At 38.3% G+C, this 27768-nt stretch overlaps 1 protein-coding gene across 1 annotated transcript in view; it reads left to right on the top strand.

Annotated features, from left to right (window-relative positions):
* Positions 1-27768, top strand: part of SVEP1 (sushi, von Willebrand factor type A, EGF and pentraxin domain containing 1) — a 115211-nt gene that overhangs the window by 7536 nt on the left and 79907 nt on the right. The window contains exons 2-3 of the mRNA XM_066568820.1: positions 5913-6168; positions 7310-7486. Of these exons, the coding sequence (XP_066424917.1) occupies positions 5913-6168; positions 7310-7486 (433 nt within the window). The remainder of the gene's footprint in view (positions 1-5912; positions 6169-7309; positions 7487-27768) is intronic.

The following is a 27768-nucleotide window of genomic DNA, read 5'->3' as shown; positions in this document are numbered from 1 at the left end:
TGGGAAAGGTTCAAAGCCAAAACCTCTAACTGGGGACTATCTTTTAGTTAATTTTTGAAACCTAAAGAGGGGATAAGATTCATTCAATTTGAGCAGTGAAAAGAGTAATGTATAGTAACCAAAAGAAAATATGATGGAATCTCTGTATTTGCTGTTTTAGACAGGGAGCTCAGGAGGTGTAGCCAGGTCTTTTATGTACCCAAAATCAATAAGATAAAACTCCCTAGCACCAAATGTAACACTAAGAAGCAGGCATTCTTTGTTCATTTGGATGCATAAGGGGATATCTTCTCCAAAATATTTTGCTTGCTGAGTGCAGGAAAAGCTCCTGTTTATAGACTATATTTTACATATATATTAATAGATTTTCCCAGGAAAAAAACTATGCATATGATAATAATTTTCCCAAAGTCATTACCTTACATTCCCTTCCCTGTGTGCATGCTTTCTGTCCTGGCAGACTGGTGATCCCTGGTGGTGGGCAACCTCAAAATTGTACCTGACTGCCTGATGAACTCATAAAAGCTTGCAAAATTGGTCTGGGTTGCTTTCCAGATCTTCTTCCTACAGAATCAGCATTGTGTGGTTCCATAGGCCAGTGGTTTTTGAAGAGCAACCACCTACGAGGTGCAAACAATTCTTCACCTGGCAACAGTTTCCTGATGCAGGGGAACTGTATTTGTCACACTCTAGCTCTGCATTATTCTTGGGAGATGACCAGATTCCTCAGGAGTGCTCTGGATTCAGTGATAAGATATCTCAGCTTCACCAAAAGCTATGCTTGATCACAGTACTGGTTATTTTTTTCTTTATAGAATATTTATTTATGTAAAATCTCCTGTCAGATTTGAACATTTTTACCTGGGGGACAGGTGAAAGCAAAGAAATCTTGGAACAGAGTTGAGCTTGGCAAAGATACTTAGTATTGCCATTTTCCTTTGTCAATGAAATACTGATCTGCTTCTGAAGCCACCTATGATAAATTAGGATGTCCTGTTTTAATATTGTTATGAATACATGGAACAAATCTCTGCAGTGTTTTTTGTAATAAACTAACATTTATTCATTTTAATATAGGCTTAATAACAAATATGTTTCATTATGGATAGTTAAAATCATTCTATAATATTATAAAATGGAAATTATTTCTTTTATATTGAATAAGTAATCATATAGGAAAAAGAATAATTTCATTCTATTCAGAGCTCACCCCCTGGTGTATATGTTTTGAGTCATTCCTAAAGTGAAAGGAAATCCAGTGTAAGTGGTCTTTTGGGCTAGAACAGCTGAATGGCTCTCTAGTGGAAAGCTTTCTGGTTTGCTTCTGAGATGCAGTGGTGGTTCTTCCTGATCTATAAGAAATACTATTTGCTTTGTAGTGTTTTTTCCTGCAAAGTGAATGTTAGATAATGTTATTTTGAGGGTTAGGCTCCAACTTAAGCATTTTCAGGCAAGCTACTCCTGGGGCTGTATGATGTTACAGCCTGGCTTGGTCTGTAAAGTGAGAGAGGGTAACCCATTTCAAGTTGTTTCCTTCTAGATAGATATATTAATATTCAGTTCTGTATGATCAGAATCTTCTTTAAAATCAAAAGAGAGAGTAAAGACAGGAATCAGGCCCAAGATCATATGTTTATGGATTACAAGCAGAAGATGTAGTTGAGAGAGTAACAAAGAACCTTTGACAACATCATTGCTGTGGCTGTCAAGTGACTGAAGAAGTCTTTGCCCTTCAATACTGCTCATCTCCAAATTTTGTGTTACAGACTCCATGTTAATGGTAAAAATGCAGAAGTTAGGATTTAGCTGGTTTTGTGACTGTACTGATAGGATTTTGTTTTCCATTACAGTAGTGAATTTCTAGAGAAGGATTTTGTATGATAACTCTTTTGTTGCACAAGACTTCATATTTTAATTCTAAGGACTTTTATTGGCACAAAAAATTGATTAGACTGCCAGATATTTGTACACACCAAACAGTCACTGAACACAATACAGATGGTAATAACTTTTTGCTAATGTGAAAAGAATGTTTTATTTAAAATCTGTAAGGATTACTGAAACTGACTGATCTACTATTCTGAAGGAAGTGTAGGCAAGAAACTAGTTACTGAAATGGTAAAAGATTAGGTATTTTTAGGGGCCCCATGAATTTCTATTCAATCATCAATAGCACTAGTTGTTTTGTTTTGTTAATACTTGTCCGCTATTAATTTATAGTATTGACCAAATGGGCTAAATTCTCAATGTAACAGGCCATTCAGCCCTGTAATTCAAGTTATGGCTGGTGCTCAGTTTCATTTGATGGTAAAATCAGAAGCAGATGTGGATATTCATGTCAAAGAAACAGGTTCTTTAAATTTATACTTTAAATTTACTAGTACCATTTAGAGGGCTTTTAAACTGTATTTATGAAGAACCTGATGATTTATGAAGGGACTAGAAATCCTTGTCATAAAAAAAAAAAAAAGTACTCTTTATGTAGATGCAGTCCATTAAGTTGGCAGGTGCTGAAGAACAATCTCTGCATGTACTTACAAGTTTAGGGGTTAAACAAGTTTAGGGGTTGAACAAATATTTTAAAATATATGAACTTTTTCTTCGGGGAAAAACAGCTTTCTGGAGAGAGAGGTTACTCAGAATAGAGGGATGTAAGTCAGGGTTAGAGAAAACAAAAATTATGTGAAATGCTGCACAAATATTGCAGAGAAGAGGAATGGAGACTGATACTTGGACTGTCAGCAGCACTGACAGGCTGGTGGCCTGTCCTCTTGTTCTCACAAAAAGAAAAAAAAACCTAAGTGGACCAGCAGACATAGACAAATTGTTTTATAATAGACTTTTGTCTTCTTTCCCACCTCTTCCTTGCCCCCTCTCCATGCTGAATGTTTCTTTCCCTCCCTTTTGTTTTCCTCTGTTTTTATGCAGCAGGGATTCTGTGTCTAGAGTTACAGCTGCAAGACATGAGGGCCAATCTGGTCAGTCGCTTTGTTTTGTTTTGATTTCTAGGGGCAATATGTAGCAATCTTGTCTGTTTGTCTGTCTATTTCTCTACTCAGATTCCCTGGTGCCTGAATATTCGAGTCTTCTGGGTAGCAGGAAGACATCTTCATGCTCTCTTACCTGTTGGCTCAGTCCGTGTCTGTGTGACAAGAAGTGCCATTCTTACAGAGGTGGTTGCAGACAGCAGAAAAGATATTGGTTCTTGCCTTATCTGAGGGTTGTGTAGCCAAGGCATATTTTCCTCTCAAAAATAGTCATTTACTCCTCAAAGATGGTCTTTCACTGATGCTTTCCACTTACACAAACCCCCACATCTTTTAAAAGGTCTTGGTAAGCAATTTTTCATGGGACCAGGCAATTTCTTGGCAAACTGTTTTGGAGTATCATTCAAATATCTTGATTACTTGGAAGTTCATGGAGGGTTTGTGTTTCAGGAGTTTCAGAGGGCATTTGTAGCAGTCTAATTTTGTAAAATAAAATCCCTGCTTATTTGCTAGTCAGAATTAAATAGTCCTGAGATATCTGTAGTCCTGTCTAGACTACTGGGGCTCAAGCTCATTTGTTCACTGGCCATGCAGACAGACATGTCTCTGTGTTGAGGGAAAATGTGGAAGTATAACTGCTGCTGATTATGAGCATTAACTGCTGAAGAACCAGGACAATGTGGAATGCTATCCACTACCTTCATCTACAAAGTGTGGGAAGCTCCCTATTTATGCACTGAGGGAAACAGTGCTGAAGGATTCTACAGAAATTGCCATACTTCCAAAATTAAGTTTTGTTCCCCCTTCAGTACATGTTATGGCACAATCACAAGGTGAAATAATAATCTGCTAGAGCAATCTGCCTGTAGGTGGGATCTTCAGAGGCTTGCACTGGCAATCTCCATAATGTCTCTTAACCCTGTGTAAGTTGTGGTTTCTTTCTCAGTTACACACATTCCACAATTTGAATGTATTTGGGGCATATTTTTCCACCTTTATTATGTAATTTGCAGATTAAATGTTCTTTTTTCAAAGCTCAGAGATGCTGCAGTTGCCAAAACCAAGTGAGTAGGGATGGAACATATGTTTTCTTTGTCTTGTTTTTCAAAAAAGGGCCATTTTTACTAAAATAGCTTTAGACAAGCATCCTGAGTGGAGAATATCAGCCTGAATATTTGCGAAGTTGGATAGAAGTTTAAGTTGTTTATATTCTGTTTTAAAATAGCACAGTTAATGGTAAATATATTAATTATACATGTGAATTATAAATAACGTTACTGTCTCTGTCTGCAGTCACTTGTATTAGAGCATCAGTTTCAGAATTCATTTTGAAATTAGGCATTTGTACATTTTTCTTACTGTTTGTCTTCATGTTGCCCTTTGTCTTGTCGTTTTCTTCCTGATTCTTTTCATTCTAGTTTCCCACTTCATTCTGTTTTCCTGCTTCATTCTGGTTTTCCACTTATAACTTAAGCAGTATGAGGAACAATAAGTTTGATTTGTGAAGGGTATTTTTGACTGCAAGAGAATCTGGTTTCACTCCCTTTGGGTTTTGCAAACAAGTAGTAATAAAATCAAGCCCAACAGCAAAATATTGCTTGGCAGTCTCTCAGACCACAGTGCCAATGGTATGTGCTTTGAATTATGGTGTGTGTGCTTATTTTTGCATAGTATCTACCTGAAATCAGAGAACTGACAAATCAAAATCCAATTGTCCTAAAATGTGGCCTGGCCTTTATATACCCCTTTACTGAGAAGGGGTATAAAAACTCTGTAGGTTATTTAGGCTGGCCTAGCTAGTAACCTCTTGGATCAGCTGAAAGCCAGATGATTTTACTTCATAAGACTTACATAAAGATTTTGTAATAAAACAGTTCAGCTTGGTTGATCTCTGGTTTTGGAATTTGTGCTTGTTAAGAGTGTCTTAATCACATTTACCTCCTTGTCATACAATGACATGTCTTTTGGAGTATCATCCAAAGGTCTATTAAATGTGGTCTTTTGCATTAATTGTAGCATAGTGCAATCTATTATTGAAATAAACATGAGCATAATACCTGCTACCAAATTGGAAGTCTGCATCTAATTCTTTCTGCATAAGTTCCCAGAGGATGGAGAAAATATATCTTCACAATCCCCTGCTTTAGAGTTGTGGACAGCACCTGGCCATGATTAGGAAGTCTAGTGCATTGTCAGACTGGAAGACTGAAATGGGCAGGAATCTGTGGGGCATGGTCTCACTCAGGCGGTTGTGAACAGTATCATACATGCTTTGTGTGAAGTATTAGGAAGAGCAAGCAGCAGCGTAGAAGGAACTAAAGGCATTTTTTAGGCCATGATGGACAATCCGAAGTGATCTTGGCAAACTGTTGTAAGGGAGGAAAGCATCATTCAACAGGGACAAATGGGGAATTTTATGCTGAATTTAAAATAACCAACAGTCCAAATATTTGTTAGGAGAAGGCTTACAATAAATCAGCAGTAGGGTTTATAGTTTAGTGGATCAAAAAATAATATTGCATTAAAATATGTTAGATTGTATTTTGGGTCTTGCACTAGAATTTCAATGTTTGTAGTACCTATTTAAACTTCAGTCTGAACAAAGTCACTTAAGCTTTCCTCAGAATCATTGTGAATCTGATGCATGGGTGACTTAATCAATCAGCATGAAAAATCTTATTTCTTATGATGTGATGATTTCTGTGGTTGTGTAAACTGTGACCACCTAAAGTGTGACTCAGGTGATTTGCCTTCATCAACCACAGGCTCTACGAGCTGTTTGACCTTTGTTATAGTGGATGATCTTGCAAGGGCCTTATTAGCTGTATAATTCAAGTTATAGGAGTCATATAATGGAGGAAGTAGTGTACCAACCAACCACTGTCTACCTTTTGCTGAGGTGTGCAATTTCATTTTCTCTTCCAGCAAATACTACGGCATGCCCGCGGAAATGCTACAAAAGTGATATTTCTCATTACTGATGGCTATTCCAATGGGGGAGACCCAAGACCCATTGCAGCATCCTTGCGTGACCTTGGAGTGGAGATCTTCACCTTTGGGATATGGCAGGGGAATATCCGAGAGCTGAATGATATGGCATCCCACCCAAAAGAAGATCACTGTTATCTTCTTCACAGTTTTACTGAGTTTGAAGCTCTGGCACGCAGAGCTCTTCATGAAGGTATTAATGTCCTAACCTCAGAAATCTACAGGGAGCAGAGAGGTCTGAATAGAAAGCTCTCCAGTACTGTCTTGCATTTACACTTCATGTAGTGTTGATTCTCTTTTTATTTTTCTCCTACTTTCTAGCAGAGGTGTTTGTCCCTCAGTTAAAAGGATAAACTTTATTTGGCTTAACTCATCACCAACAGGATGTGAGAAAAATTCTCCTTACTGATGTATATACATGCTTACATCCCTTCAGCTCTTCATTTTGTCTATGAAGAGCAGACTGTGCTCTTGGCCCAATGTATCTTGTGCTTGAACAAATGAACCTCGTATTCAGGTACAAGAGGCAGCAAGTGTACACTTTAGAACTAGACTTAATACTTTTAGGGTGTCTCACACAGCAACAACAGCCTGTTCAGAACCAATCTAGATCCCTCTCTGTAAGAGTCAATACAGTTTGTGTTTATGACCTTACACATGCAGTAAAACTGGAAAGAGAGTTCAGACTGTGATTCCTCTTTTAATCTGCTATATCCTAAAAGTTCTTTCTGAAATATAGGGTAGACAAGCAAGAGAGAGCACACAATTAAACATTTGTTTGACAATGCTGCTTGATTGAGGCATAGAACAGGCATCAGACTAGTCATTTGAATTTATTTGCTATAATTTTTAAAGACATACTACTTTAAAATAACAGTGTAAAATAAGGTTTTCTGGTGCTTTGTTGCCTGCCTGTTTGTTCCAGGTAAGGTTGGATTGGTCTTTGTGAATGTGCTGAAGTTTTTTAGTTTATAATGTGACCAAATAGTTTTACATACCATGACCAAATATTCTCCTGATGCCAAATCGGAAGAACAATCCACCAAAGCTGGGAAAACCTGTCCCAACAGCTTCTGTTGGGAGCGAGACTGCATTCTGGCAGTGTTAGACTCAAACGAGGAGAAAACCTGAGTGCACCATTGGATTTCAGTGAGCCCTTTTCCAGAATAAGGACACCAATTTTTTGCATATGGAGCATAGCTAGGGTCTGCTCCATACTGCCTACTTAGAGCTGGAGCCTAGGGCTTCTAACAAGTGTTTCACTAATGGTATAATGTGAGACTGTGGCTTTACTCTTGTTTGAATTCTTGGTTAATAAATTGATATTATTTCAGACCTGCCCTCTGGCAGCTATATCCAAGAAGATATATCTCATTGTTCGTATCTCTGCGAGGCAAACGAGAACTGCTGTGACATCATGGCAAGCTGTAAGTGTGGCACTCACACTGGCCAGTTCGAGTGTATCTGTGAAAAAGGATACTATGGGAAAGGACTACAACATGAGTGTACAGGTGAGTCTCATGTCTCAGCATTTTCAGGGTTTCTCTGCATGCTCTGAATGCATGGCTAATCTATCTGAGAGCTGAAAGATCTGTTGAGGATTATGGCTATAAACCTGGATCAGAATGCATCAAGACTGCTGGAAGACTCTCTGGCTGAAGATGTAGAATAGCTGTAGCAGCAAAATTCACCTCACACCTTGTCTTCAGCAATAGCTCAAAGAGATGCACAGGAAAGAGGTAAGAATAGGGCAAATGTTCTGACAAAGTAAAACTTTCCTAAAACACAGCACACCTGAAATTTGTGACTACAAGTTTACAGAGTCTGAGGTAATACCTTTTACTCTCAAGTGCTCATAGTACATTCTTCCCTCATGAGTTTTGCTGATCACTTTTTGAACTTCCATAAAGTCTCCTGTTTGGAGAGGGGCTATATATGTGGATCTTTGCAGGAAAAATTCTGGGTGAAACTTACAATCATGGAAATGTGTTTCAATTCCCCCATGATGACTTCCAATTACCATAGAGGAAGAAAACGTTTGAGTCACTAAAGAGAGACTTGTCATTGGGACATTTTGCTAAACTGGTTTTGTTACTAATTTTTTGACAAGTCCTTTTTACTCATATGCATTCGAAGTATGGTTAGAATAATGGTTTATACTTCTTTACAGAAGTTGATCTGTAAAGTTGTATTACATTCCCTGCCAATTATCACATTGTAATTCTCCTTGTGCCTCTGGAACACCTTTCCTTTTTTCAGTGTGTAAGCAGGAATTCATTGAGTTTTGAAAGCAACATGAGTATAGGAATGCAGTTAGGAACTTATATCAGCATTGGCACAATGGATCAGAATTGTATTTTATGCAAGTGGTTGCAGCTCCCGTTTGTGCTTGATTAACTCTAAACAAATACGCTTGTGCTTGATTAACTCTAAACAAATACATTTCTCTTATTTTCAATTCTAATATTAATTTATTTAAGACAAAACCACCTTTTCATCATATTTTTCCTTTTGTCATAAAGTAGTTTTCCTTCACCTTGAGTGCCATAGTAAGATATCGAACAAAATACATACAGCATTTCTGTCTTTTCCAGTAGTTTGTGTCATTAAATGTTGTTTTGAGCTATTAGTCAAGAGAGCAGGACTATCATTTTAGAGTTGCCCTTTCTTCATGAAAGGGTCTTTTGACAGGGTAAGCATACCTTTCAAGTGGTACGACCAAAAGTGGTAAAAGTCAGATTTCTTAAAATGGGTACTTTGCAGCTGCAGACAAAAGTTTCATTTTTGCTTCCTTGGTGCTTCTGAAAGGTGCTTCTGAAGTAAACTTCTAGAAGAGTCTGGTATTAGATACATTGCAAGTAAGCTGATAATTGCAGCCATCTGCTGTATATGTGATGGTAGTTGAAGTTGCACACATGTATTTTAGGGAGAATTTGACCTAAGTAACTCAAATCTTTTCTTTATGTATGCTCTGTTCAACTCTTGTATTTGAACAGACAGACATGTGTTCTTTAAAGGAAAAAGGGACTATTTTGAAATCTTTTATTCTGAAAAGGATTCCAGCCTTTTTTTAACATTTCGCATCCAAGCATAGTTGTGGATTTGTAAAGCATAAGGAATCTTAAGAATGCATCTTGACTTTTCCTCATTCTGTAATGTGCAAGAGGATTTGTGGCAAGCTTACAGTGACAGGACTTCGATTTTAATTGGAATATCTCTAGGGTTTTTTTAGCAAAACTTGAAGATACTCCACTAGTCTGTGTTTCCCTAATACAGTAAGGCTTTTTTAAAAGAATTTGAATTAAGAGGGAAATTGCTTTTCTGTGTAGCATCTGTTAGTTTTGCTGTTGTGTTTATTTTCTGTGATTATTTTCTGTATTCTCTGCTTTTCATAAACAATCTTACTGTTGTTTATGGTTTTAAATGTGAGACATCAGAATAACATGTAAAAATCCGTACAGTTTTTTACTTTCATAATTAGCAGAAAACACCCTAGAAATCTTCTGTGAAATAAAATAGGAGCCACATGCTTTGTGCTGAAAAGCAGAATTTCAGTGTCCCACTCCCACTCTTTGTAGTATTGTTGATGTGCCACTAAAGGAAGAACAGACTGACTGTTCTCTGCTTTAAAAAGCAAACCAAGCAAAACTTCTTGGCCCACACTGGGTACTTCATGTGGCCAGAGATATCTGTGATAACTGTGGCAAAGGAAGGGAGTGAGAGGAAAAACGGAGGCGGGATTGTAACCAGTACCTGAGTACTGCAGAGCACATGAGCACCTCCACTCTTCACTTTTTCTTCTCCTTCTTTTCCTTGATTACAAATTCCTTGAGGCTCAAACTAGGGACAGCCAAAGAAAAACACAGAAGGCAGCAAAAATAAATCTTGTGATTTCTCATTAGGACTCTTTCTTCCATTTCATCAATAAAAGATGAGTTGTTTAAATCAATTGCACCTTTCATAGGAAAGTTAAAAAAATAATTCAGATCTCCATTGGTATCTTTTTCTCTTTCTTACAGGATTAGAATATATGTCCTTGACATGCTGTTTTCACAATTTTTTTTTGAGTAAGACTCTCCTAGGAAAGTTCTGGTTTAGATGGTCTCTTGGGTTGGATGACCTTCTAGGTTCAAGATGATGCAACTGAAGATAGTACCCGTCATGTTCACCTCATCAGTTACTCCTAAGCACAACCACTGTTATTGGAGAGATTAGGAAATTGCTGTCTTTCAACTAGTTGTTTCTTTTGTCTAACATGTAGACCCCATTTTTTGCAGAACAAGGTATCCATAAAGATGATGTTCAGCTCACAGGGCAGAACAAGTAACTTAATTCCTTGTTCTCTAGGCTGGTTATTCATTCCTTTGTTTATATTTAGCTTTCTGCTTGGATATAATTATTGCATTCCACCATCCGCATGAATATTTAATAGCTTGCCTAAGCTTTTATTTAGGAATATGCAGCATATCAGTAATCATATGCACAGCTACTAGGGCAACAGTCTTGGCTTCAAAACACCACATGGATTAGATTTCTTAGGAGCCTTTCCAATGAAACATGAAAACATGTGAAAAGTTCTTCTTTTTTTTTGTTTTTTTTTTTACAAGTATTAATTCATAACACATTACTGAAAAGATTTTAAACTGAGGGTACATAGGTCCAGCAAGGGAGGGAGGATTTGCATTTTGTGGTTTCTTGGACTGTGGACCTAATTTTCATCTGAGCATTTTTTCCATGAGATTTTCTGGATTGTTCCTGTTGAGAATGCAAAACCAAACCTGATGTTCATAAAGTGCATATCTTTCTAGTTAGAAAAAAAAGCTTTTGAGTTTAATACACTACTAACAGTTCTTTCCTTAGTCACACAGGAAGAACATTAATTCCAGTGGTGACTCCAATCATCTAGTCAAAGGAAAGTAAATATTTCTCCTGCCATGCTGTCTCCTTCCTCCCTTCCTTTTGATAGGAGCTTCCACTCCCCGGAAGCTGAATCACCCTTTCTCAGTATTTCTCTATGGGAGGTATTTCTATAGCTACCCTGGAGGTACTGACTAAATGAAGCTTTACCAACCATCTTGAAACTTGGCAGATGGTACTTGGAAATTTTAACTAAGTTTTCAAGATTCCTCCAAGTCCCAAGGCTTCCACGTACAACATATGCTGTACTCTTCAGCAGGTGCCTACCATGGGTCTGGAGGAGAACCACCACTCTGAGATTCTGACAGACAGGGAGGGAAAAGAAAGCAAGAAAGGGAGTGTGAAAAAGAGTGTAGAAAATGTCTTCAAGCATAGTAAGATCTATGCTTGATCTAAATTTGCCTGTTGAATCTGAAGGTTTGAATTAGTTAATGGAACTGCAGATTTTTAAGCCCTTAGAACTTATTTTCTTGCTGTCTCACAAAGCAGTGCTATTTTATGCTTTCATTCATTGATTCTGCATCTTAAAACTGGGTGGGAGTTTGTTTTGATTTCTCTCTCCTCCTTTGCTTTCAATTTCTAAATCAGAAAAATATTCTTTATTTCTAACTCAGCTGTCACTAAAAGAGAGCTCCTTGTAAGACCTGCAGCTATTGAAAACTGACAAATTGAAAAAAGGGCATTTCTTTGAAGAAAGTGTTAAGTGGCTGCTAGTGTGGTATTTTGTGTCACATAACCCTGCAAATCTTGATATACCAAAACAAGAAAGCAAATAAAAATTTTACATCAGATGATTTCAAATAACTTGGATTACAGTTGTGCAAGGAAGTTGGAATGTACGTGCTTAATGAAGCAATAATGAAATGCTTTCAAAACCTGAACAGTTTGGAAAGACTTAGGAGTTAGACTCACTTGCTGTAGAGACAGAAAAGCTGTACTAGAGAGACCTTTCTCTGTGTACAACATCTGTCAGCCTGTGATTCACCCCTTTTACTGAACAGCTCTTTAATCATGATCCCATTTCTGTAACCTGTGGGGGGATGAGATGCATTTGTATACTTCATTATTTGTAATTTAATCTTCTTTGTTACAAAGAGACTTTCAATCTGTGATAATACACAGAGGTTCTATTGTGAGTATGCTGTGTCAAAATGCCTGGCTGTCATGAGGAGGGAGCTAAACCAGGAGGAAGGATGCAAAATGCCTGTAACTAAGTAATGCTGAATTGATGCCTAATTAATAATGGCAAAAATATTCCTTCCTGGCCTTCTGTGTCTTTTTTTCTGTTTCTTATAAATCTTGTGACTCTTTATGGGTTTCAGGAGACATCGTGATGGTTAAATACAAAAGAAATGTAAATGTGTTTTTCTAGTGAGGGTACCATAACATCATGATGGTTGACTACAGGAGAAACATAACTAAGTTTTCCAGTGGTTTTCCACTGAGAGTACTGGAAGCAAAGTGGATGAGAAAGGTGGATATAAAAAACAAATGCTATAGACATGGCTATGGAAGTTTAGCACGTTAATTATATTTTTAAAAGTCTTTTTAAGTCTTAAAACAATAATGTAAAAACATTAATAATTATTGTTTTCATGAAGACTGGAGAAAAATGGCTTTTATGAGTGTTTTGTGTGCAAAATAAATACATCCAGAAGCATGCAGACATGCTATTCCAGATTTCTTACATTTAAACCTGCTTTCTTAAAAATTAGTCCCCTGAAGCCCAGTATTTCCAGAAGCCCATTTGCTTCTGGAAATTAGGTAGAGGTTCTCCTACTTGTTGCTATAGAAAGCAAAGCAAAGCTGAGGGTAAAACTTAAGTGGATGCTGCAAGATTTTTTGAAATGTAGCACACCACAGAGATAAATTCCTTTGGATTGAAAATTTAAAATATATTGTCAGCATATTCCTCATCTCAGGAGAGATGAGGAATATGCTGACAATATTGATGTTGAGTTTTTGGTTGAGTTTTTGGGGTTTTTTTTTGTTTTGTATGAATGATTGATAGAGATGAAGATTGCTACATGATCCTACAGTAGCTTTGTTGTTATTTTAGGTGACTTCTGACACCAAAGCAGTTCGTTGCATCTGTACAACCTGCTTTATGAAAATGAGGCATTTCTGGCAGTGAATTTAAGTCAAGATTTAGTCCACCAGAAAAACTCTAACAAACTCTAGAGTCAGACCATGAGCTCTCCATGGAAAAAAAAAAAAAAGACAAGCATGAGTTTTAACATCTAACTGCAGGGGCTTTACCTGCAAAATTGTAAAAAAAGGATCTTTTCTCAGTCAGTTTGGTACAAATTTTTCACATAAATAAATGGCACATGAAGCTGCTGGTCGGTTTTCACCATATCCATAGTTTTGACAAGCTGGTTGAAGTGGATAAGCATATCTCCACTAGAATCATTGAGATCTGGATCAAGTCTTTGGAACTAAGTGGTTCTTCGCCTTGTGTATCAACTATATAAATCTTCTGTTGCTAAAGTAAAAATTGTAAGTAACACGATAGCTAATAGGGGTAGCAATGTTTCTATAGTATTTTTTTCGTAACTGTGTAGCATGTAACTTGTCTTCCTTGAATTTTAAACTCAACTCTGGCAGAAAAAGAAAACCCTAGGGTTTAGTTTGTAACCATGCAAAACAAAGATAGAGCAGCAACTCAACAATTCCAATGCAGATGTTTTAGTAAAACTAACACCTGACTGTAGTTTGAGAAGTTAAATTTTTTCTCCCTAGTCTGAAATTTATTGAATAGGAAATGTTTTAGTCAATAAGAGTAGGAAGAATGAATGGACCTTGGATTGGTGGGGAGTTGAATGGATTGGTGGGGAGTTGAGAAGCTGATGTTACATAAGTGAGTATAATGTAGTTAAATATATGGTCTAGCCTAGTATATAGTCTATAGCCATATCTTATAGATACAATTTGGACCTGACAGATTTGAAACAAAACCCAATAAAATTAGGGACTAAATTGCAGGTTTTAAGCAGTGTAAAGCATAGAGAAATGGCAAAAATCTACTATCTGTGTCAGTATGGGCAGATGTGCTGATTTTATACAGACCTGCACTTATTGTAACAACTTAAGAACTGGCTCCTTCTCTTGGCCATTAACAAAAATCTGCTGGGGGTTTTGTCCTCTGACATCAAAAGAAACATTCTGAACACACACACACACACACACACACACACACACACACACACACACACACACACACAAAAAAAAAAAAAAGGGTGGAGGGGGAACTTTTGCCCCCAAAAAGTTCAAAGAAAGGGTGTTCCCTTGTAAATGCAAATGCTAGTAAGTATCCATGCAAAATTGCCATCTCCTTGTGGCGTGTGGCTTGTTTCTCAAAAATTCCAGAAGATAAAGTACAACAACTTTTCTACATTGAGGCTACTAGTACTGTATGTCTTTTTTTTTCAAAACTTATTGCCAGTAACTCTAAGCTGTTTGTTGGTTAGTACTTCACAGATTAATTGAGAGTATAGCATTGCTCTGACTACTGTCAGGCTCCATGTCAGCTCCAGTTTTTGGTTTTATGGCAGCTCCAGTTGGTTTTTTTTTTGGTGCATTCTAACTCTGTTCCCCTAGAACAATTCATACCTAGAAATAAACATAGGTGGTATTAGAAGCTGTGTAGAGATAGAGGCAGTATTCTGGTGGAACACAGAAGCACCTACAATGATGGGCTGGGAATACCCTAAGTCACATGAATTTAAAGACATATATTCTGAGTTTTATGCCTGTATAAAAATATCTGGAGCTCTGGAAGAAAACACTGGCCTGTTACTGTGTTTTGTCTTTCTATGCCTTGTTTCACACATTGCCCTCCTGCTGACTTCAGAACATACCATGAAGCCTGTGCAGACATGGGAATGCCAGTCTGCTAAAGCCTGCTGCAATAACTTTAGCATCTTAGCAGTCGAGACCAGTCCATCTGACATCAGCAACACTGTGTATGCTCACTTTGGGGAGTCCAGTCCAGGGAGGAAGTGCTTTTGGGAAATTTAAAGGCAGTAGGTAACTTGTCTGAATCTTCTGCATCTGTTATTCCTGTGACACAGTGGTGCCTTGAGTCCCAAGAAAGAAGGTATGGAAGAGGGGCTTTCTTGCAGGAGTGTGAAATACTGCAAAAGTCAGTCAGGTAACTCAGTTCACAGGACTGAGGTTTTCTAATACAAGGAGGAAAGTGGGAGGCTGAGTGGCCTTGTTCTGAGGAGTCATGGTGTCAGCACAGGATGTAAGTAGTGCTTGCCAAGCATCATAGTCATTTACCAGAAGAGTTACATGTTCTTAAGCTGGTGTTTTGTTTTGGACTTGCATTGTTTTCTGTCTCACAGAGGCATTAATATGTATGCCTAAGCATATTCTGATCTCTTAGGCCTATTTCTGTTGTCAGCTTGCAAAGAATATCACATGAAATGCAAATTTTTCCCTCATTTTAGAATCTAAGCTTTTGCTTCAACTTTTTAGCAAAATATGCTGTCACTTGCAAATCCCTACATTTGAGTTTTTATGTCATTGTGAATTGTAGAGGAGTAAAACACATATATAAATTTTTATCTCTTTTATTTCTGAATGGAAATTCAAAATGCCTTATGAAATGCAACACCTTTTTTGAAACATGGCGCTTCTGTGAGCACCCATATTCTTCCTGGTTGGCCAAAAACACTAAAAAATTGTCCCAGTGGCAGCACACGGGTTCTGGCTAGGTCATGGCACAAGTCATGGGAGGCATTCTGGTTAGGTCATGGCACAGAGGCAAGGACACTTAGTTTTCATTAGTCACTTGATTTCATCAGTGAGAGTAGCCAAGCTGCGTTCATATGTGGCTTTTAAAGTGGACCAGTAGCTCAACTTGTGCTCACAGTCCAAACCCTGAGAACAGAAGTAGTGTGATCAAAATTTGAATTGAGAAGGCTCTTACTTGCCTCAGACACTGAGGGACCCTCTGCCACTGTCTCTTTAGTGTAACAGCAGCTGAGGGTTCACATCATGCCTACCTTTTTCACTACTTAGCAGTGATACTCCTTTTCATTACTCATAGAATCATGTAACTGTTACCACTAAGATCATTGATTCTGACCATTAACTTAACACTGCCAGGTCCACCACTCAACCACGTCCCTAAGCACCATTCCTACACATCTAGTAATACCTCCAGGTTTGATGACTCCACTTTCCTGGACAGTGTTTTCCAATGTTTGACTTTCTTAACCTTTTGGTGAAGAATTTTTTACCAGTATCCAACTGAAACTTCCCCTGGTGCAATTCAAGGCCATTTCCTTTCATCCTATAACTTGCTATTTAGAAGAGGCTGACCCCCACCTGGCTACAGCCTCCTTTCAGGGGGTTGTAGAGAGCAATAATTTCCCCCCTCCGAGCCTCCTTTTCTCCAGGCCAAACATGCCCAGCTCCCTCAGCTACTTGTGCTCTAGACCCTTTTGCATCTTTGCTACCCTTCTTTGGTCACACTTCAGTGCCTTAGTGTCTTTCTTGTAGTGAAGGGCACAAAACTCACCCATGGTAATGGCTCTCCCAGCCAAAGTGCCAGAGGAGTTTGGCCTAGAAGCAGTAATAAGCTATCCTGTGGCCCCAAGAGCATGTGTATGGCCCTCAATTCCAGCTTAAGAAGTGAGGCATCTTGCTTTGCCCACCTCCAGGATTCTGCTGTCTTCAGATAGTGCTTCACCATCAAGAGCGTTTTATCATCCACTGCCTGGGCACCTTCCCCTCTGTCTCAGACAAGATGGCAACTTTGCACTCTTGAGAGCCTGTGAGAAGGACCTTATTGCCTTCTTGTTCCCCTGCTTCTTTTTACCTACTTATCCCTCCAGATGGAGGTGATGGATTACAGCTGTGACTTGTCTGGTTTTTGCCTCAAGGCTGTAGCACAGGCAAGTATTAATGGTAATAAGTTCAAGGTCTATGAATGTGATGTTTCACAAAGCTGTCTCTAACATCTTGAATTTCACTCCCAGTGATGTTAGAGATTGATTTATTCTCATATTTTAAGGTAATTTTTGGGAGGCCTCCTACATTGAAAGTGCAGTGCCTTATGCATTCATAATCAGAGTGGTAGTTTATGTCACTTGCACCCTCACTGGTTCACAGTCTCCAAAAGTAGAAGCAACTAGCTAAGAATTTGGCTCCATCTCAGGAAAAAATGGGATGTTTGTAGATACCATTAATTATGTTGTGAAGATAACTATTTGGAATCAAGTGCTATTTAGAAATAGATTTTCTAGCTAAAACTCTGTGGTTTGATAATTTTGAGTCTTGGGTCCGTTGAGCAGTGATTTAATAATTTTTGCCGCTTACATTTTTTTTTCCTTTTTGCTTCAGATTGCTGCTAAGAGTGTTCCCTCTTTCTTATTCTCCATCTCTGAAGATGTGTATAGTCTTGTTTATGGCAAAAGAGTTTAGAAAGAGAGCATGTATTTAATGGGGAAGGTAGGACTGGAAGTGTAGTCCTTTTCTCCCAAAACATGCAAAGAATCCCGCTGCCCCTTGGAAAGAGAACAAGTTTCTGCATTTTTAAAGTGGAAAAATTACCTTTCAAGCAGAGAAGAAGATGGAGAACTGAGACACAGAGCACAGATTCACTTAAATGTGCAGAGAGGTTGAGAGCCTGACAGTTCCTGAGACAACCTCACTCTGATGTTTCCCTGCTCCCTTTCTGGCAGATTCCACAGGGGGGGTTCATTCTAGTTTAATCAACTGCTCTTCAGTAAAGTCCTTGGATCTTACAGGTGCTACTTTAGCACTTTTTATCAACACTGATAGCAAAATAGGGGCCTTAGAAATGTAGGCCTTACTGCCCTGGGATTGCTTCTTTACAGGAAGATTCCTGCATTGCAGAAAATTAGGTCATTGAAGAGTGGCTGTCCAGTGGGGGATGAAAAGCATGGTTCAAAAATGTTTTAAATGGCAGTTCTTCAGAGAAGGAAGCTGTGTTAGACTGAGGCCTGAGGCTGTGTATTTGGTTAAGGTAATGCAACATAATCTTTTCTATATTTCATACCTTTAATTTGCAGCAGTGATGTTCACTTTGTTGACAGCCACAGTACTTAGTATTTTAAAATACTTTCTTCCATTCGGATCTGCAGTGACCCTCTTCCTGCAGTAGATACTGCTTTAGCAAGGGTCAGATCTGTTCTTAAGGACATCTTTTATATCTTGCAAAGGAATGGGGGGAGGGAGGGGACAAGGACAACAGGAGAAAATGAAGTGAAAAGCAGTCAGTTTTCCAAATGTTTCTTGAGCAAGCAGCAGTTAGTAGTGAGCATACTGACATAGTTGTTATCTCAGTGCTCTGGCTTTCAGTAAACAAGACTTTATTTTGATATACATATTTGGAAAATATTAAAAGAATTCAAGGAATCTTGTCAGTTTCTATAAGAGTTTTGCTTGAGGAATGGGGAGTGGGATTTATGGCATTTTTCACGCTAAATCAGGAGTATCAGTGGTGATTCCAGGAATTAAGTAGGAACTATAATATCAAGATTACAACAGCTTACTGAACTCTATGCAGAAATAGTTGGGCTAGTTTCACAATATGTAAAAAAATAATTGGCAAAACCAACACTTTTTATGGCCTGATTACTGGCCTGAGCCATTGCATGTCCTCCAGCAGTCTTAAGTTAACCAAAAGCTCTGTTTCCTACCCTGGGCTACTAAGTAAATAAACATGGAAATAGTGACATATGTTCTCCATCTGCACAGTCATGTGCTATATCTTCAGTGCTCAGAAATGTTACTTAATAGGAGTATAATCACTGTTGTTAAAAAGTATATTTAATGATAAAAATAAGGGATGTGGAAATGAGGCCAAGTTTGGCACCTAATGCAGTAGTGACAGTTTATTGAGGGTCTGGCAGAAATAGCTTCTCTTTCCTGTTTATAATAACTTTTACTTGCTGCATTCCCCATCTGTGATTGAGCACTGGCACTACTCTGATCTGCAGAGAAAGGAGGCAGAAATAGGTATCTGGTTTTTTTTGGTTTGGTTTTTTTTTAACCCCAGGATTATATGCACCAGAAGCTGTTAGGAGTGGGTGTTGGAGACAACAGAAGAAAAGGAGTATTTCATATTAGGCTAGCAAAATTATTCAGGAACATACAGGGCTCTGTTCATATTTTGCCAGAGAGACAATTCACAATTTTTGTATCAATGAGAATGAGAAAATCTGAGAATGTCTCTTGACTACTCCTGGATTCCCTACACAACTGGCTTCTCTCAGGAAAACCAGTTTGCTCACTGAGTTTGAGCAGAGAGTAATTTTTGGTTACTATTAAGTCCCAAGAATCACTGAACACAAAACTTTTCAAGTTGCTGAGTTGGTGAACATAGTGGAAATGGATCTTGAACCACCAGGCATGTTCTTCCCTGCAGTAACCTATTAGTGTTGTGGGGATTGGGATGCATGCTTTGTCAGCTTCTAAACCCTTCTCCCTTATTTTGTTAAACTGAGCAATCCCAGGAGAAGGTGATGTGTTGACTTAGCTGTAACATGAGACTCCTGCTCCCTGCTTCTGGACGAAAGTGCAGGCTGTGCTGAGCAATTGCTGGCTGGATTGTGGTAATTTCAGCAACTCCCAGGGGTCGCAGGCAGTGGAGATTCTCACTTCTGTTCACATTCCTCTGGGTGTAGCACATTAATTGTTAAAGAATGGGTTTTTCATCCCAGCTCAGACTCCTCTTTTGCCAAGTTATCCCTCTTTCAAGCTGTGGATAAAGGAAATCTATTTCTTGTTTCCCAGTGTGTGCCTCTAGGTCGCACAGGAGTTAGCTGAGCAGCACAGATCACAGCCCAGTGGAGCTTTTCAACTCTTCCATATGTAACAGCCATCACTTGGGATCTGATCTAGGGATAATTTTAGCCCTTTAGGCACCTAGTTGCTGATTATTAGTCCTTCCTGTTAGGGAGGCACGTGATGGGTTGATGCAAACATGTCCTCTTCTTGTCCTTCTCTTTTCCTTCTTGACCCAGAACCTTTTGTGAAAGGATGAAAGGACAAGAAGAATTATTTCATACATGGTAAAATGGTTAGACCAGGCCTAGAGAACCCTGGGCTTCCAGTGCCTTCAGAAAAGAGAGATACTAGATCTCTCAAGCAGGTATTTGCTCATCTATGTGTAGCACAAATGAAACAAAATGTTTGGATTCTCTTTAATGGAATTTTCTTTACATCAGTCAGTCAGTTTGTTGGGGTTTTTTGAATTTGCTGTTCTAAAAAAGAATGTGCAACTTCACAGCAACAGTACCAAAATGGCAAACAAGTGCAGCTAGTACAGGATGGCGAAGCTCCTTTTCAGTGTTTGTATATTTAAATAGCAGGATGCCATCCAGGGCACTTAGAACAGTAGTATTTAGAGTAGCATGTGCTATCACATCAGCAGTGATCAAGGTTTGCTGAGGAATGTGTCTGTGATTATGATAAAGACCATGTCCAGAGAAGCCCACTGTATAGCAATGCCGCTCTGAGCAAAGCATTTTCAGAATTTATTGTATTTCCCCTTTTTTCTATAAGGGTGTCACTCTGCATGAAGTTTTAAACAAAAAAAAACCTTCTCTAGCATGTAAATAAATTCATACATAATCTTTATTTGCCTAGCAAACTTAACAATATTAACTGAATTAATTTCCTAGAAAGAATTTTTTGTAGTTTTGGAATTAGTTTTACACTTTTAGCATGATAACTTCTATAAATACAGGGGCACATGAGGACATAAATCAGTATTCAAATTTTAAAATCAGAAGTGCTGGTATGAACTGATATCTGTCACTGATAGGCATGTGTATGTTTGGGCATCTCCTCCAATGTATCATCAAGGCTGGATTTTATGTCCATGCAAACAGCAAACCTGTAACTGTCTGAAATGCACTGACACTTAAACCCAAAGAGCTTCACTTCAGTACCTGAAGGTCACTTCTGTATATAGATATTACACGAGTTGTCAGGATCTATCTTGTGATTTTGTAGTTTGAATGAAGCATAAGTAGACTTCTTTTAAAGTTACAGTGCATGGAATCAGGATTTTTTTTTCTCATTCTTAAGTAAGCCACATGCTTTGAAACAAAAAGAGAAGTAACCTGTAAAAGTATATGTAGTAACCTCTATCAGTAGTCTTTGTTTTTAGGATTGTAAAACACATAAAATACATCTCACTGCTCTGTGTCCTTACAATGCAAGAGTGGATCAAGTATGAATCTGTTGGAGGCACTCATCTTGCTTGTAACATGTAATAGTTGGCCTTCTTCTTAAAAAAAGTTTTAAAAGTGGGCATAAATGGATTTCCTCTATATTGTCAATACTGATGCTATGACCAAGGAGGGTGTTTGGCATTCAGAGTCGTTGCTTTGCAGTAATCCTGTGTGAATGTGCTGGCCCCAAGCCTACCCAGAGATGCTCAGCATAGCCAGACCTCCCTGTGGAGAAGGTTCTCATTGGCATCCTAACGTTTACAAGCTGTGATGCCTCCTGGGCTTATATTCTTCAAGCAGGCAGATTGTTCTCCACATTGTGGATGCTTGCAGCAGCAGGATGAGATGCTCACCCAACGATTGGATCTCCTTCCAGGCAACATATTCTGCCCTGTGGGAGGGGATCCAAGATTCTCATTTTTATCAAGAAAATGTTTTTTCTTCTGAAAGTTTGTTATGACTTTGTTTGAAGTGCTTAAAAATCTAGAGCTGAATCATCTCAGAGTGTTGTAGCAAATTCTGCAGACTACTTGGCAGTGGAATATATCAATTTTGCTGTATGCAACCTCAACTTCATTGTTTGAATGAACCATCCCCTATGTATCATGTAGAGCCAGCTAAACTTCTGAATTGTTTCAGCCTGCTGCCTTTGCCTGAGAGAAAATTTGTAGAACTACTAAGGAGATGGAGGAAAATAAATCAAATAAGACCAGAGACATCTAGCTTGTTAAATTGCTAATCATGTTGCTTTGAGAAGGATGCTTAAAAAATACTGACAAAGTGCAGATGGATGAGCAGGTTCAATGCCATCTGAAATTAATGCAGAGCACATGCTGGGCATAATAGGAGATATTAAAGAGCTGGAGAATATGCTAAAATTTAGAAATCCTTCCCTGATCCCTACGCATAAAGGCAAGCTCAGGCTTTTCCTTTGCAGTCTTTGTACAAGTCATACATGTCAAATGTTTAACTAAAGCCACTCCCTTGCCTGTTTTTTGTAATCCTAGCATACTCCTGCCTTGGTTTTTTGTTTAGTTGGTTGTTGTTGTTGTTTGTTTGTTGTTTTGTTTGAGGGTATTTTGAAGCATCATACATGTTGCAAACTGCAGAAAGGTGGATTACTGCATCTGCCAAAAGTTTAGATTTGTTTTTCCTTATCTTCCTAAAGGCATTTCATAATCACAATGTGGGCAACCTGACAAACCTACTATACAGAAGATCTTAAGAAAAACCATCTTCCTAGATAATAAGGGTGACAACAAAAGCTGTAATTTCTGGAAGTAATCTCTACAATAGAGACCCATCATGTGGAAAGTCTTAGAGAAGCAAGCTTAAAGATCTTTATGTGCTGGTGCAGTAAAATATATTTCAGAGGCCGTGATGGTCTCTGGCCAGTAATGCTACTGGCCCAAGCTGAGAAGGACTCATAAGATGGTTGCAGCAAAAGCCAAGAGATGTCACTGTGAAATACACAGAGATGGCGGAGGTCTGGGTAGTTCCATGCAGCTGTGGCCTCCCATATGTAATTCACGTTCTTCCATTGCAGAGGTCGCTTACACTTAAAGTGTGCAGCAGCAGCAGAAGGAGTTTTGGAGGCAGGAGGTTGTATGAGCGACACTGTATGCTGGTACTGTAGGACATCCCAAGAAGTCTTTGACTGCTTGGTGTGGAATGGGATCTCCATTTCCTACATAACACCATGGCTTGTCATTGTAAAGTGCATTGTATTTGGCAGGCTATTGTCAAAAGAAATTCATACTAGCCCCTTGTTCCTACTGCTGCTTCTAAGCAAGGGAGTGCTTGGCCTTAGATGAATCTGATCATGCAGTACTTTGTCATGTTAAGAGATGCAGATATGAAAGTAGAAAAATGTAGCACAATACTGTACTGGAATTTATCCATATATCCTTAATTACTAAAATTTTAATTCCCAATTAGTAAAATAAATAAGTTTTATAGTCAGATCTATTCATGGTGGCAAATCTAATACATGACTATTTGCAAATACAGCTACCAGAGCACTTTTTTTTACACACTTGAAGGCTCCAGTGACAACTTCTTTTTTTTTTTTTCCACTGTTGCCAATGCATAGCAATAATAGGTGAAGTAAAGGAGTGGAAGGGAGAACCCACAGCTTCAGACTGCAGTTCTTCAAGGACATAAATGTGACTTAATTTGAGGTTTTGGTTTCAGATCTTCCACATAACTTCCAAAAAATTACTAGAAGCACAAGGAATCATATATTAGGTCTAGGATCCACACAACTAAAAATCTCCATGTCCAGTATCTGGAGATTCCGTAACCTATGGGTTCCATCATTTTTAGTGAGTACGAGGAAACCAAGTAAGAGCAGGTATTCATGGTATACTGTGATTCTGGGACAGATCTGTCAAGTACCTATCCATGCAATCTATGTCATAAAAATAATTACAGTATCATAAACGCAACTTGATTAAATGGCAAACTAGGGTTTCTTTCCTTATTGAAGATGTTTGGAGGCTGAGTTACAAAGACTATTGGAGATTTGCATGAAGGTGTCATTTCATTTAGGCTTTGCGCTTTTGAGGAAAAAATGAGAATTATAGACTACAGTCATCAGAGTAGCTGTGTATCAATAGAACTCAGGGTGATGCAGAAGAGAACAGGATATTGCCTAGCTGATTCCTGTCATATCCCACAAAAGATAAATCCTTAATCAGATCCTTCATTAGCATAAAGTGTGGAAAAAACGGTTCATGCCAGGGATTACTTAGTAAAGGCAGTTAGTGGAAGAAATTATGCATTGAAGAAAAATACAAAATCCCTCAAATTAATCTTTGAAATAAGTGAAGTTTGAGTCTCCTCTTTCTTAACACTGGGATAATTGAAGAATAATTCCATTTCAGTGACTTAGAGCACTGGACTAGTTGGAGAAGGAATTGAGTTTGCTTGCTCTCCCAGGATTTTGAAAGTTTTACATTTTTAAGGCAGAAATTTTTATCCTTAAAATTTGTACTTGTACACTTAGAGGAAGAATTGTGATCCCATGCCACAGAGTAGATGAATGCTTTGTCCTATGATCTCCACCTGCTTAAGTCCAGACTGGAGACTTTATGCCATTGTGGGGGTTCAGTGCTAGTTGGCTTAACTTTGCTGATGGCTTTAGTATTTGCAGTTTTAAAAAAGCCAAAGTGCATAATACATATGAATTGTTTGATGAATCTCTGAAATAAACCTTTGTTTTTGTTGTCACTTTTACAATAGTAAATTCTTGCATAAAGATTAAAATGTCAGTGATTTCATAATTGTAGGAAGGCAGAATAAAATTCCTACTGAATTTAGAAGTCTGTTCTTTACTTTTTTACGCAGCCTTTTCTAATGTTCCACGTTCACTGTTTATCTTCAAACAACATCTTGACATATAGGTGTGCTGTCAGTATGGCTAGTTGACTGAAATGTTTTTATGTCTGTCCTGTGGGTCTTTGATTCTAGCAAACCCCTGTCATATTTCTTTTCTAGTGATTTCTTTTCTATATGCAACTTAAGTATAAGTAAGAAAGTGCATTCTGTTGGTGGCCCAACATGTCATCAAGCCCAGTAATGTTCAAAACCAGAAGAGACATGCTCGATTTTCTTACAATTTTTCAGTCAGTTATACACCCTAGGAGAACATATGTGAGGAGGAAAATGCAGGAGGCATGCTGAAGTAACCATGTATTACTTCATTTTCATTTCTGGTCAGAAATTTAGTGCACTGTCCTTAGTATAGATAATAGAATCTGCGTGTGAATTGTTGATGAATATCTACCCTTTTATGAAAGCAGGTTGTTGATGACAACTTCAATATGACCCATCTTTGTGTGCTTGGGAATTTGGGCCTTGTGCTTGTTTGAGTTCACACACTAATCTCTGCTTCCAGATATATTCCAACAAAGAGGTAATCATCTGGTGTAGCTCAGTGTTCACTATTCTGTCTCAAGAGGAGAATTAGATTAAGCAAAAAGCAGTTCCTTGCTCCTCCCCTTGTTTCTGGGCAGAGAACAACATGGTTCACATATATAGAAATTCACATCTTTTGTTTTCAAAATCATGTTTGCAATGTGCATATGAGTTTCCTTTCTCTTTAAAGACTGATACTGTTAAAATTGTTTTCCTATTTTTAAATTTGTGCCTCTTTTTGTTATTCTTGATAGTGCTAAATTGGTGCTTATTTACACTGGGTTTATTCACACACTGTTTTGAGGCTTTTTACACCTGGACATTGCTGGAAAGGGAACCAAACCTTGAAAAAAAAATTACTTTTACAGATTAGGACCAAAGAATATAATCTTTCCCTGTAGTAAGTTTTTTGCTGGTTGCTGAATGCATACAGGTGACTAGAATGAAATTTGACACTGCTTGATCCTAGAAAATTCCTGACTGTATGATCAGTCATGGATTGAGCCACAGGTGCTCTTCAGATATGTTTGTCCCTTAGGCTCTGTCTTAGCTTTGAATCCATCACTGAGTGTAGACTTGGGCCGTGCTGTAGTGCTGTCTAGGATGGATCTACCATCTAGCTAGATCAAATGTGGACAGTCTAGAGCAGATGGCCAGGGCTCTGCTCATCCACAGCTGATTTTGGATGGTTTTAACGTGAGCTGTGGCCAGGCTAACCTCTGTGACTGTCATGGAAATTATGGAAATTCATAGTGTGCTTATGCTCTGTTCTTAAATCATCTCTTTGACATCTCAGGATAGACTGTGTGATCTCGCACACCTGGAAATGTCTCTGTAAGCCAGTGCTTTCTGGCAAAGATTCTGAATGAAACTGGTGTGGAGTTTCATAGTTTGAATATGTCTAGGGCATATGTGGGATCAATTAGCAGAGATTCAGACTTAAAGAAAATTCCACATAAAATGCCAAGTTAAGGATATACTTCAACTTCCTGTAAAGGCAGTGATAAGCATTTGAAGCATACATAAAGAACGAGGACATTTGGGAAAACATGTTTTTCTCAGTAGAGACATTAATAACGATCTTAACAGTGTTGTTTACCTCCTGCTGCTTGACTGGAAAGAGCAAATTGTAAGTGTGATTTCAGAATTAATCATTTTCTTCAAAGCCAGACTGATTCAAAGCTCTAAGCAAATTACTGGGTTTATTGTTAAAAATGTTCACATCACAGAATGGGTGATTACTTCTATTCCATAGTTCTCAAAACAGAGAGAAAATTGCTGCTGTTTTTTTTATTTTAGGTGAGCTTGAAAGGAAGAGAGAAATTAGGTTGAGGGTTTGTTGGTTTATAGGGGAGATTTTTTGGAATGGAACACCTAGTTTAGATGTCATTTTATATGCCATACATGGAAAAGAAGAGGCTATTTTACTTCAACTGGCATATGGAGGGCATCTCTGTCACAGAGCAGGTCCCCTGTGATGCTTAATTTTCACTCTTTCCTGTGTCCTCTTGGATGCATTCATCACTTTGTGCTGGATACAGTTTTAAAAAGGATGCAGAGACCTTCACAAAGTGCCAGATGGAAATATGTCAGAGATTTCAGAGCAATGCCTCTGGTACTCTGATCATCTAAAGCAGGAGAGAATATTTTGGAGACATGTGATGTCCAAGATGGGAATTTCTGCACAGAACAAAGGATAGAAGCAGAAGTCCAGAAAGGTTGTCTTGGATGGGAAGAACAGGTGAATTATATGAAAGAGACTTTTTTTCCCAATACTTTTCTGAAAATCCCAAAACAAAAATTAAAAAATCCCTTCTCTAAATCTGATTGGATTTTTCTGCCTATTTCATTCCTGAATTGCTTTCTTTTGTATTTATATCTCTTACTGAATAGGCATTGTCATTGTCTCTTTAAAAGTGTGTTTAAAATACAAATTAGTGAATCCAATTTCAGCACCCAAATCTGCTTCTTAACTGGAAGCCACTCAGTTGCTTTCTTCAAAAAAACCACTCAAAGTTTTTTGAAAAACCAACAAAAATATTTTCTCTGGAAAGTATCCAAAAAATCATCCTCCTTCTGGAAAGTGCCACCTGCTCATATTGGCTGATTTTTTGGGGGGGTATATTCCATAAAACTTGGCTTATGCAAGTCAATTCTCTCATGACAGGTGAGGAGAAAGGAAAATGGATTTTCTTTTGCCTTTGTTTTTTTTTGGTTTGTTTGTTGTTTTTTTTTTTTTCAGTTGCCTAGAATGCAGTGGGTTTTCATTAGTAAGACAAGAGGCAGAGTATCTTTGCATCCAAGTCTCAGAATAGACCAAGTTGGTCTTATAGCTACCAAAGAGGAAGTTGATACTGCCAGAATATCTGAGCTCCAGTAAATACAGGTCTGTAGGAGAGACCAATTCCACAAGCAAGGCACACCTAACTGTGTAAGGAGGGAGTCACTTGAGCCTGGTTATGGTTGTACAGTTGTTCATCCCATTCAGAGCTACATCAAATGGTACCAATTGGCTGAGAGGAGAATGACAGCGCCTGACCTGCAGTCTGAAGGAGAAAATGTGGCCATTTTGCTGACAAGTTAATGGAGTGAGAGTTTTTTGGCCAGGTTTCAGTGTTCCTATTGCATAATAGAATATTTCCTGAACTTTTCATTAGCAGTTACATTTTTCAGCTTTACAAGTGTCTTTGCGTTCTGTTTCAAATGGTAATGTGGTCAATCAAAATTTCACTTTAGCAGCA

Source organism: Molothrus aeneus, chromosome Z (genome assembly GCF_037042795.1).
Source record: "Molothrus aeneus isolate 106 chromosome Z, BPBGC_Maene_1.0, whole genome shotgun sequence".
Classification (NCBI taxonomy): domain Eukaryota; kingdom Metazoa; phylum Chordata; class Aves; order Passeriformes; family Icteridae; genus Molothrus; species Molothrus aeneus.
The sequence above is the reverse complement of the archived record's forward strand: the minus strand, read 5'-3'. Positions and strand labels throughout refer to the sequence as shown.